Consider the following 12,337-nt stretch of genomic DNA (forward strand, 5'->3'; position numbering starts at 1 on the left):
AACCGGCTTGATGATGTAAATCATATTTTAATAGTAAACTTAAAAGACAACATAAACACACACATGACGGACATGTCCGCAACGATCTCTCTCTCCCGCACGATCCCCTGCAGTCAGCCTTTAACCCTCACTGAGGCATAATTAGCTTAATACGGGACCGGGTGTGTAGGATCACGACCCGGCCCCGTCCTCCGCCCTGCCACATAGTCCTTGTCTGTTATGTGATCTAGTTTATGCTAACGTACTCCTTAACTCTTTCCCCGCCAGCGTTTTTAAAAAAAGTTGCCAGCCACCGCCAGGGTTTTTGACGATTTTCGCTAAACTTTAATGGCCCGCAGAATATTTTCTTCCATGAATATATGAAGATGCTATATATCAAAATAAAGATCTGAGCCTCTGCTTTTAGGCAAAAAAAACGATTTTATTTTATCTTCATTTGTTCTTTTTTTATTGCCACTTGAACAGAGATAGGTTTTGTCAAAAACAACATTTCGGACAAAAAGCTGAGAAAAAGGCATTTTTATCAAACAAGTGCTTTAGTATTAGTATGGTGTTCCACTTCACGTTTGAGACGATCGCAGTCTGTTTCTGAAAGAGAGTTGCGTACTCTTTCAAAACATGCGCGCGGGTCTTCCTTACCGTATACCACCTAAAACACGGATACCCAGAAAATTCCGTGTTTGGCGGGGAAGCGTTTTTTCATAAAACCCGGAAAATTCCGTGTTTGCCGGGGAAAGAGTTAAAGTTGATGAAATTAACTTTTAGCAGATACATGTATAAAATTTACAGTCTTTCTATTCCTTGTTTCTTTGCAATTTTTGTCCAATCAAATACTCTCTAATATGAGAAACTAAATGCTTTTGCCGATTTCAAAAACCCCAACTTCCAGTTTCAACAGGAAACATGTCAATGCAGGAAAGAAAACTGTGCTTATCCAATCATTTCATAGAGCCTTTAAATATTTGATCTCTGATGAAAAATCTCTCTTTCTCTCTTCAATTTTTAGGCCATCTGGAACTTTTGTCAACTGCAAATGATGACGCTTCTAATTGCACAAATGACACAGCAGATGAGATCATGGAGCGTATTGTGAAATCAGCCACTCAGGGCCCCAGTCAGCGCACGCAGCCCCGTGAGAGGAGACGCTCCCGAGCCAACCGCAAATCCTGTAAGTCTACGTGTTCCATCACACACACCTCACAAATGACTGGAGTGATACAGTGATGTAACAGTTAAGGATGGGCAAGAAGGAGGTGGGAACCAGCTGAACAGTAAACATAACTTTTAATGATATAAATTAACTTAAAACAACATAAAACATAAGGACACATAAACACGCATTCAGCGCGGCCACGTGCGTCTCTCTCTCTCTCTCTCTCGAACTGGTGTCTCCGGCCCCCCTTTATCTCGCTCTCCCTCTGATCATCTTATTCATTGCCAGCCGTGCACCCTCACGGCCTGGCCACGCCCTCCTCCTCGTCACAAGTGACCTCTATCAAGCCACTACCATTGCAACTGTGCTTGTGGGATATTATGAATTATCTTTGTGTTGAATTCTGCCTTCATAAAAAATGCATTTCCTCCTTTGACTTTATCAGTAATACAGCGTCTGTAACACTTTGCAATGCATTTATGTATTTTATGTAACACTTTATGTATTTTTTTTTTTAAACAGTCATGAGGGTATAAAAGGTCTTCTAGGTTTTATGTTTTATTTTTTATCACATGACAACAGAACAGCTACCTGCATGATGGTAACACCACATGACTTTAATTTGGTGGTCATAAATTTTCCAAATATTCTTTCACTGTTAATTTTTAATAAGAAATAATTATTCTCACAGATAACTCGAGAGTATAAGATAACACAAGTGATAGATTAGTTTTTCTTAGCGTAAACCCTGTCCTACGTCAGCATCAGGATTCTCGCCCTGAACATCAAGACCTGCCGAAAGGCGGTGATGGCAGTGGAATGGAGCATACCCCTTACAGCAGGATGTACCTAAACTGGTGGTGTTCGGGAGGCGAGTTCCATCTGGAACGCATCTCAAACCACCTCCATTTATATCCATCTTGATTCCGTCTTGCAGGGCATTTATACCTGGTCTTTAGTAAAAACGCATGAAGTGAAAACACCCCCAGAATGACTTTGAACTCAGAAATTGAAAACCTGTTCATCATAGCAGAAGTGTGTTTAAGTAATTATTTTTGTGTGAATTGTATTTTTAAAGGAATAGTTCAGGGCTGCATTTCCCAAAAGCATGACCAGCTTAAGTTGAGTAGAACATTGGCACCAATGGTTTTTACAATCTACTTCGGCTTACAATGCTTTTGGGAAACACAGCTCTGATCATTTTATCAGGGTTTGCCAGACTGAGAGATGAGGATCCAGATGCAGGATGAATGTAATGGGGCTTTTATTTGCAAAAAACACAACAACAAAAAACAGAAAACAAAGCTCTCACAATGGAGATAAACAAAAGAAGGGAAAAAAAACTATACAAACAAAACCAACTAGACTAAAGACAGACACAATAACTCTCGAAAGGAAGTGAAAAAAAGACATACAGTAAATCAACAAAACAAACTAGACCAACAAGATAACCATAACCAACTGTTCATAGAATAAAGATGACAAACTGGCACAAGACAGAGCACACAGGGAGAATAAATAGGGAAGGAACTAAAGAGGGTAACAAGGGTAGCAGGTGGGGACAATAAACTCATAACAAGGTAATGAGGTAAACGAGTGGGCGGGGTATCACTCAGGACAAGAGAGCACATGGCAATGAGAAAACACAAAGGCAAATGCGCTGATGCAACACAATGTCAGGATCCAGCCACAAAACTATAAACCAGTCCAACCAAAGTGGCAGCATGCTTACACAAGCAACACAAGATTGAGACAACACAGAGTAACAGGTAAAAGGATCCCGACACAAAGAAAACGAATCGGTTACTAACGTAACCTCGGTTCTCTCTAGATGAGGGAACGAGTATTGCGTAAGCTAGCTTACGCTACGGGAAAGATTCATCTTTTCTGAGATATTGAAGCCAAAAAATTATCCTTAATTTTGTATCCATTGTCAACGCAGTGCGGCAGCTGCAGACCTTGAGCGGGCTAGCTAGCGAGCTCATTGGTTGCTCTGCGGCAACTGCTGCAGCCTATAGACGAGCTTGGGTGAACTCGCATCCAATGAGAGGCGTCCGCGGCTCACTGCATCAAAGCCCGCCAAAAAGGGTGTGACTAGAGTGCATATAAGCGTAGTTCCGTAGGCTGGAACCCTGGTTTTCATTGAATGAAGCGAAAAATTGCTCGTGGCGCGAGCACGGCCGGTTACGCAATACTCGTTCCCTCATCTAGAGAGAACCGAGGTTACGTTAGTAACCGATTCCTTCTCTTACGAGAGGTTCTCTCGTATTGCGTAAGCTAGCTTACGCTACGGGAACCCTTTGTCAACGCTGTGCGCGCCAAGCATCCACTGCATGAGCCCCATGGAATTAAGGGGGACCCGGGGGAGCCCTTGTGAGTGGGGAATTAATATTTGGCCGGCAAGAGTGCGGGCCAGTGTGTGTGTAGTACACACATAGACAGAGCGGCGGTGCCGGTCTGTGTGGACTGTGTCCCATTAATGCAGCTCACCAGGGGAGCTGTAGCGTATTAAACCGCTAGCAGTTTAGCCTGCAGAGCGGGTACTTCCAGATTGTAAAATCTGACAAAGGTGGAGGGGGAAGCCCAGCCCGCTGCCACACATATGTCGTGAATGGAAATCCCGCTGGACCATGCCCTTGAGGAGGCCATGCCTCTAGTGGAGTGAGCCTTAATGCCTAGCGGGCATGGTAGGTCTTTTGACGCGTACACGGCAGCAATAGCGTCCACTATCCATCTGGACAGTGTCTGTTTCGAGGCGGCGAGACCTTTGGTGCGCCCTCCGAACGAAACGAAAAGCTGCTCGGAGCTTCTGAAAGATGCGGAGCGCACAGTATACAATCTCAGTGCTCTGACTGGGCAAAGGAGATTGGCGTCGCATTCGCTATCAGATGCTGGTAGCGCCGACAAGGAAATGATCTGTGCTCTGAAAGGAGTACCGACCACCTTGGGGACGTAGCCGTGTCTAGGCTTTAAAATGACCTTGGAGTCACTTGGTCCAAACTCAAGACACGCAGCGCTGACGGTCTCCCACCCGTTTAACTGATGATAGGGCAGTTAGAAAACCGGTTTTAAGTGAGAGGTGTTTCACATCCACGGATTGAAGCGGTTCGAAAGGGGGGGCTTTCATAGCTTCAAGAACTATAGAAAGGTCCCAGATAGGAACCTATGGGGGGCGCGGAGGGTTCATCCTTCTAGCTCCCCTGAGGAAGCGGATGACCAGCTCGTTTTTACCCTGTGACTGGCCGTGCAGGGGTTCAGCGAACGCCGCGACGGCCGCCACGTACACTTTGAGCGTGGATGGGGATCTGCCCTTATCCAGCAGCTCTTGTAAAAACACGAGCAGCGGCGACACCCCACATGTCCATGGGTCCAGGTCTCTGTCAGTGCACCATTTTGAAAACACAGACCATTTTGACGCATAGAGTCTTCTCGTGGAGGGGGCTCTAGCGTGTATGATGGTGTTTATTACTCCTTCTGGCAAAGCGACGGGTAGTCGTTGATCACCCACGCGTGTAGCGCCCAGCGCTCTGGGTGGGGATGCCAGATCGTTCCGCGAGCTTGCGAGAGGAGATCTGCTCTCACTGGGATGGGCCACGGCGCTGTCAGTGACAGCTGCGTAAGCTCCGGGAACCATGTTTGATTCTCCCAGCGCAGGGCTATGAGGAGCACCGAGTGGTGCGTTTCCCTGATCCTCTGCATTACCTGTGGCAATAGCGAGACGGGAGGGAGGCCGTAAAGCGGGCGGTTATGCCAGTCCTGGGCCAGCGCGTCCTCGCTTTTCGAGAAAAATATTGGGCAGTGAGAGTTCTCTTCTGACGCAAAGAGGTCTATCTCTGCTCTGCCAAATATGCGCCATAATGTCTGGACTGTTTGAGCGTGCAGGGACCATTCCCCTGGGGGAATATTGTCTCTGGACAGTCTGTCTGGGCCGTCGTTCATGTGGCCTGGCACGTGCGTCGCCCTCAGTGAGCGCAGGTGGCGCTGGGACCAACTCAGTATGCGTTTCGTCAGATGGAAGAGGTTCCTGGATCTGACACCGCCCTGACGGTTTAGATAGGATACCACAGACCTGTTGTCCGAGCGGACCAGGACGTGGTGACCCTGAATGATCGGGAGGAAGCGCCGCGGCGTGCTCGACCGCTATCATTTCCAGACAATTTATGTGAAGGAGCTTTTCCTGAACTGACCATAGGCCAAAAACCGGAGAGCCCTCGCAGACCGCGCCCCAACCCGTGTTGGACGTGTCTGTCGAGAGCTCCCATCATCACTCCCCGCTGATACCACTCGGCCACTGTCCAGGGCTGCAGAGCTGAAATACAGGTCTGAGTCACTCTGATTGGCTGGCGGCTCAGGGGAGGCGGCACTCTCTCTATGGCCCTTTTGCACAGAAGGTTTGCTATTTCTGAACGAAGCATGCAGGCTGCTTCCGTGTTCACAGTAGTTTCGAGCCGCGCTCTGAAGCGAGGAGGACGGCGATCGAACTGTAGCAAATAGCCCTGTTTTATTGTGCTTAACACCCATTCAGATATCCCTGGAATATCTTCCCACGCTTTGAAGCGTAATGTTAGAGGGTGAGTGGCCAAATCGCTCTGATTGTCGCACACAGCAGCTGAACAGAATGTGTGAGCCGCTTACTGTGCTTATGCTGGACTGCTCGCAGACAGCATGGACAGGCTGTTCTGTGAGTGACTTCCGATTGAGGTGAATGGGGAAAGAGTCACGTCTGTTAAGTGATACGCAAGCATAGTCACGAGCACGGGACTTACATACAGAGAAGTGTTTGCTGGCCGTGTGACAGAGCGGGCAGAGAATGGGCGCGCGCACGTATTCGTGAGCGCATTTATTGACTCTAACACTCGAGTGGTTCGTAACCGCTTTTGAGTGTGCTCTGATGGGGACACGGAACGTGTAATGCTTGTGTGTAGAGGTGAACACTGGATTGTGGGCACATTTTCTACACATAAGGCTGGTCGTGTGACAGAGCGGCCAGAGAATGGGCAGCGCATGGATTCGTGGGTGCGTTTATTAACCCTAACACTCGAGCGGTTCAGTAACCGCTTTATGTGAGTGTGCCGTGATAGGGCCACGGGATGTGTAATGCTTGTGTGTAGGGGTGAACACTGGATTGTGGGCACATTTTCTACACATAAGACATGTTTGCTCTCTGGTATGGACACGGGATGTGTAATGCTTGTGTGTAGAGGTGAACACTGGGTTGTGGGCACATTTTCTACACATATGGCATGCTTGCTCTTTACCAGATTTATTTGGGTCGCCGTGAAAACGGCGTTTGAGCGCAGGCAAGCGGGCGTTAACACCGGCTTGTTGGCTGCTGAATCTACCACTGTAGTAGCCTGAAGGAAGGGGACTGACGGGGCGAAGCTTTGACGGTGGTCCGGCCGCAGCGGGACTGATCCGTCGTTTTGTCAACAAAGCTAGGAGGACTTTGGTTGTTCAGGTTTCAGCGCAATTGTAGTCCGAGGCCCGCGGGGGGGCGGCTGTCTGAGCGCGATCGAGGGCGGCCGCCCTGTCGACGCTGAGAAGTCTGGCTTTGTTGAGCTGGGCGCTGTGAAGAGGCTCGTGCAGGAGGCTCACGTGGGCGGCCTGCAGAGGAGCTAGCACGACGAGGCAGAAAGAGATTCATGGCTTGTGTGGCTTTTTGGACCTCTGAAAACCGGTCAATGATACCACTCACCGCGGAGCCGAAGAGACCGGATGGAGAGAGCGGTGCGTTGAGGAACGTAGAGCGCTCTGCTTCTCCCATGTCGGCTAGCGTTAGCCACAGATGTCTCTCGGTCACAGTCAGCGCGGCCATGCACTTCCCTATAGCTTGGGCTGCAGCTTTGGTAGCGCGGAGGGCAAGGTCCGTAGCACTCCGTATGTCTGCAACCGCCTCTGGATGCCTGCTTTCCTCATCCCACTCCCGCAGAAGGTCCGCTTGGAGGATCTGTAGGACGGCCATAGAGTGCAGAGCAGATGCAGCTTCGCCGGCGGCGGAATAGGCACGGCCAACACAGGCGGAAGTTGTTCTGCAGGCCTTAGACGGGAGCACTGGTTTAGACCGCCATCTCGCGGAGGGCGGGCAAAGGTGTGCTGCTACTGCATCCTCGACCGGAGGGATGGAAGCGTAGCCCTTCTCAGTGGCGCCGTCCACCGAAGCAAGAGAGGTGGAGACGTGGGATCGGACCCTGGCCAAGAAAGGCGCGTTCCATGATTTGGAAAGCTCGGCGTGGAGTTCCGGCAGGAAGGGAGCGGCCCGGTAGCGGGTGCTGCTTGGCGGCGGCTCTGTAGAAAGCAGCCGTCAAGTCTGTTGGGTGCCTGCTCAAGGGCGGTGACCACTCGAGCCCGAGGCGGTCGACGGCCTGTGTGAGGAGGCGTGTTAGTTCCCCTTCGACTCGGCGCGGGTCCTGCTGGATTCCTGGGCCGAGGAGGAGGCGTGTGAGCCTGACCACTCCTCGCTGTCCGAAGCCATGATGGAACAGCCCTTATCCTCCGCTTCTTCGTCTGAGATGGCAGCAGAGCAGCCGCTCGGCGGCAACTGCGCGTCCGGGGTGGGCGGGGAGGGTGAAGGCGATGCTCGAGGGATGGGCTCCAGCGAGGCAATCGCTTCTACCACTGTTTCCGGCAGCCTTTGAGAGCGCCGCTTTTTCTGCGCGGCTGAACGGAAGGCGCGGGCGGCTTCGGTCCTGAGCGCTCGAGTCGAGCCCGCAGGGTCGACATCGGCAGCTCCTCGCAGAGATTGCATCCGCCTCGGCGAGGGCGAGCTCTGCATGCCCCAGTCCCAGGCAGAGAGCGCAGATGATGTGGCGGTCTCCGGTGCTGAGAGGAGCGGCATGAGGCACAAGTGGAGCGAGGCATCTTAAAAAGACGCTCGTACTCTTTTCTGAAGTTCTTTAAGAACTAGCTTGCTTTTAAAAGGATACGTCGCCGGATGGCGTAGCTCGCAGGACGGCTGAAGGTGGCGAAGACGGCCGGCTTCTTCGAGCGCTGTCCATGCTTGCTTGATGCCCCTCGAACGGCGACGCGGCTTCCGGTTCAGTGATGCGAAGAGCTCGCTGAAGAGATGAAAATCAGGGTTCCAGCCTACGAACTACGCTTATATGCACTCTAGTCACGCCCTTTTGGCGGGCTTTGATGCAGTGAGCGCGGACGCCTCTCATTGGATGCGAGTTCGCCCAAGCTCGTCTATAGGCTGCAGCAGTTGCCGCAGAGCAACCAATGAGCTCGCTAGCTAGCCCGCTCAAGGTCTGCAGCTGCCGCACTGCGTTGACAATGGATACAAAATTAAGGATAATTTTTTGGCTTCAATATCTCAGAAAAGATTAATCTTTCCCGTAGCGTAAGCTAGCTTATGCAATACGAGAGAACCTCTCGTAAGAGAACTCAACAAGAGTGTCAGGATGCTGACCCATTTACTCACTCTTATGCAATCTCAAACACTTATGACTTTCTTGCGTCTGTGGAACACAAACTAAAATATTTTTAAAGGATATATAAGATGTGTTTATACCCATACAATGCAAGTCAATGGGGGTTCAAAACGTTGAAGCTTCAAAAAGCACATAAAGGCAGCATAAAAGTAATTGAAAATGACTTGAGTGGTTTTATCCATGTCCTCTGAAGCGATACAATCGATCGGTTTTGGGTGAGAAACAGAAAACAGCTTGATATCTGATGTCTCCTTGTCTCACATGTTCATGAAGGAAGCTTGTTCACACATTTTTGTGCTTGACATATGCACAGAGCGCCTGTACAGCGCATGCTTTCTGGGAATTCTTGAACTAACAAATACAATACTTACAGTTGTCTCTGCATATTAAACTGGGATAAGAAAAAAATGACACACTTAATCTTTAATTAAGAAGTGTAATATGTTAAATGTACATAACTCACTCATTCCTCTTTGCAATAACAAGCATGCATATATCTTGTTCTAAGCAGAGATTGTACACCCCTTCCTTATTTTTCTTTCTGTCCTCTCTCTCTACAGTAAGACGAACACTGAAGAATGGTCTTACACCAGAGGAGGCACAGGCCTTGGGATTGGCCAGCGGCTCTGAGATGCAAGTGTGAGATGCTCAGGGCCTCAGCAAACACTCTCCCTCTCTTTCTTTCTCTCGGAAACACAGAAACACACATCATCTTGAAAGAGTTTGATGTGATGTGGCTCTTGAGCAGGTGCATTTTTTCAGTTTGTGTTCTACATGGTTATTGCTGTGCACTCACAGACTACTGTGAGAATACTATACTACTATACTTAACCTGGGACATGCAGTCAAATCTTTTCTCCATTTACTAGCCACACCCACATTGGCATATTGCAGTGGTTGTGAATTGGTTTTGTTTCAGGAGCCAGATTTGGACATTGGATAAAGTGGAGTCCCATCACAGTACCAGAAAATATATAAAACAAAATCAATAACAATATGTTAAATTAGACATATTAAAAAGTATTTATAATATTAAAAAATATATAATTATAAATCTTATTATTAACCACTGGCATATTGCACACTGTCCCAAGGTTCTTAAAACCACTCAGGTGCAAAGTTCATTGCTCCTACTTTTGAATGCTATTTACTTGTGGACTGTTAACTTACTATCCACAACAAACAAGCACAGTTGTTTCCTGATGCACAATGTTTGTAGATGCTTACACACACAATGCCTGTAGTATGCTGATTGTCCACTTATCCAGTAAAGAGACTGAAGGCGGTTTCCTACCACTGTGGCCTTGAGAATGAACCCAAAGAACTGTGTGTTGAAGAAGACTGGATGCTCTTTCATTTTCCATTAGGTCAAATACAGATTGCATTGATAGTAGCACCTTCAGCATTCATTTCTAATGTAAATCATGATGGATTCTCTGGCTGTGGTAAAAACTTTTTTTTTTTTTTTTTTTTTTACGTGATTAAACAAACAGGGCTTCTTGCATTTCACATGTCAGGCCGCTTGCAAGCTACTAAAATGTGTACAACAATATGAGAATAATATAAAAAGACCACATACACTGTTATCCTAAAAGTCACCTTGTGTGAGCAAAACTTGTTTAACATGGGTAAAGATTATCATATTATTTTGCACACAAATGCGAGTGAGCTAAAAAAGCCTTCTCTTCCTTTTTCTTCCCTTCGAACGTATTCATTTCCGCATGTGTTTTCTGTCAACATTGGTAGTAAACATTGAACCAACTTAAGGTAAAGACTTTAAGACAATCGTCGAACTAAATGAAAGGATTTCGAGCCATGTTAATCAAAAATAGTGATATTGTTTTTAACAAATGAGTGCCTTTTTGTTTTAATGATATGGAAGACCATATCTAAGCATTTCAATGTGAATTTGGTTAATGGCATTTCAGGAAAAGGGAAAAAGAGGGAAACATGCAGATTGGCCTTTATAGTGCACATCAAGCTTTAGTGTCTATAAACTTCTCACTGTTATGTGTTTGGCAAACCCATTAGTTGATCACATCCCACACAGATTTACCACAGAGACAACTCCACTGTTTATGTAAGAAGTACCATTCAGCACCTTATCATGTGTAGCATGCAATTTCGAACGAAATTTTGAAATTGAGTATTATTAAGACTTTTTTTTTCACCTTTCAGATTTGTACTCTGAGTATTGTTATGTGGATAAGAGATTAGATAAATGTAAAGTAGAACCATGATGTAGAGGCTAAACATGAGACAGATGCTGTAAAATTGTGTAAATGTCACTTAAACGTTTACGTTTTTGGTTTGTGTTCATGGTTTGTTTGTATTTTGTATAGAATAGTGTATTATAGGTCAAAAGCAGTGTTATTCTGTGAAAATTCTAATTTAAGAGAAAGTAAGCCATGCATGGTTCGAATAATAACAGATATAGCAGCAGGCGCCATTGTCATTATATTAGGGATGTAAGGAGGGAGCCTGTGACATCATGAAACCCTGTGAATTTCGCTTTTATGTAATGTTTCATGTGTTTACGAAGCACGGACTTGAAACAACCAGCATTGCATCCAGCCACCCTGCACTCCTGCTTAAATGGCCTTTGATATTATAATTGCACTTGCATACAGAGTTTCACCCATTGCTACAAGTGCCATAAATGTTGGTATTGGGGGGAAAAAAAGCATCTAGAATGTGAAAATTTGACCTCTAAAGTCCAAAAGGAAAATGCATTTACTGTACTTTGCAATAAAAAGCTTTTAAAGCAACATTTAGAACACTGAGTTGGACTATTTCTTTCTTGGTAATACTGTAATTGTGTGTGTATAGACAACAATGTTTCTTGAGCTACTAATTGTCATAGAAACAGAGATATCACATAATTTTGTAGACATGAGAACTAACTGTTAAGATAAAAATGATTAATATTACTTTGTTTTACACAACAGTTAGTTCCAGCCTGTGAATTTGATTGACCAAGCAACATTCCAAGAGTCCGGATATTTAATTGATCAGCAATGGACAACTCACTGTTTGTATTACTCCGCGTGTCCATGTCCGTGGCTTTCCATTGGGTATTTTAATTCATCATGGTTCATTTTGTTTTCACTTACTGATTCATTATATACAGAAGCCCTGAACCGCATGGTGAAAAAAGTCTTAAACAAAATAATAATAAATTAATAAAAAACACATTATTTCTCTAAATAACTGACACTTGACAACAAATGGCAAATTAATCATATGTAACCTGAGATATATTTCTTTAATTGTGGGATTTTATGAATTAGAAGACTGTCTAACATTGGGGTTTTTTTCTTGATTATGATTTGCAAAACATTATTGTTATTGTATTATACTATAACTTTACAGTAAATCTGTAAATCATCAGATAACATACCACAGACATTTTGTCTCCTTGTAAGCATAAGATTTCACGCAGATAGTCACATGATGGCTGAGGTTGGTACCACATGCTAATTGGAAAATTGCCTATTGAGAAAAAAAAAAAGATGTGAAAAAAAGAGAGATAAAAACAATCGAGAAGAAAAACAATTTTATTTTCCGGAGGGGGAAAAAATGTAGACAAGGAAAAAGTTCGTTGAGAATTTTTTTAAAATTTATTTATTTTTATTTTTTTTTTTCAAAGAAAAACAATTTTTAGAAAGATACAAAAATTGCAGCAAAAACCTTATTTTTTGTAGGACATGTGCTCAGGAAGGCACTAAGACACCTTGTGAATTAGTTTTTTTAC

The 12,337-nt window shown here is 45.7% G+C and overlaps 1 protein-coding gene across 1 annotated transcript in view; it reads left to right on the top strand.

Moving 5' to 3' along the window:
* Positions 1-11,353, top strand: part of LOC127658133 (FH1/FH2 domain-containing protein 3-like) — a 261,461-nt gene extending 250,108 nt beyond the window's left edge. Inside the window, 2 exon segments of the mRNA XM_052147251.1 lie at positions 1,007-1,168; positions 9,144-11,353. Of these exon segments, the coding sequence (XP_052003211.1) occupies positions 1,007-1,168; positions 9,144-9,226 (245 nt within the window). The 3' untranslated portion in view covers positions 9,227-11,353.
* Positions 11,354-12,337: the final 984 nt, after the last annotated feature.

This window comes from Xyrauchen texanus, chromosome 17 (genome assembly GCF_025860055.1).
Source record: "Xyrauchen texanus isolate HMW12.3.18 chromosome 17, RBS_HiC_50CHRs, whole genome shotgun sequence".
NCBI classification, from domain to species: domain Eukaryota; kingdom Metazoa; phylum Chordata; class Actinopteri; order Cypriniformes; family Catostomidae; genus Xyrauchen; species Xyrauchen texanus.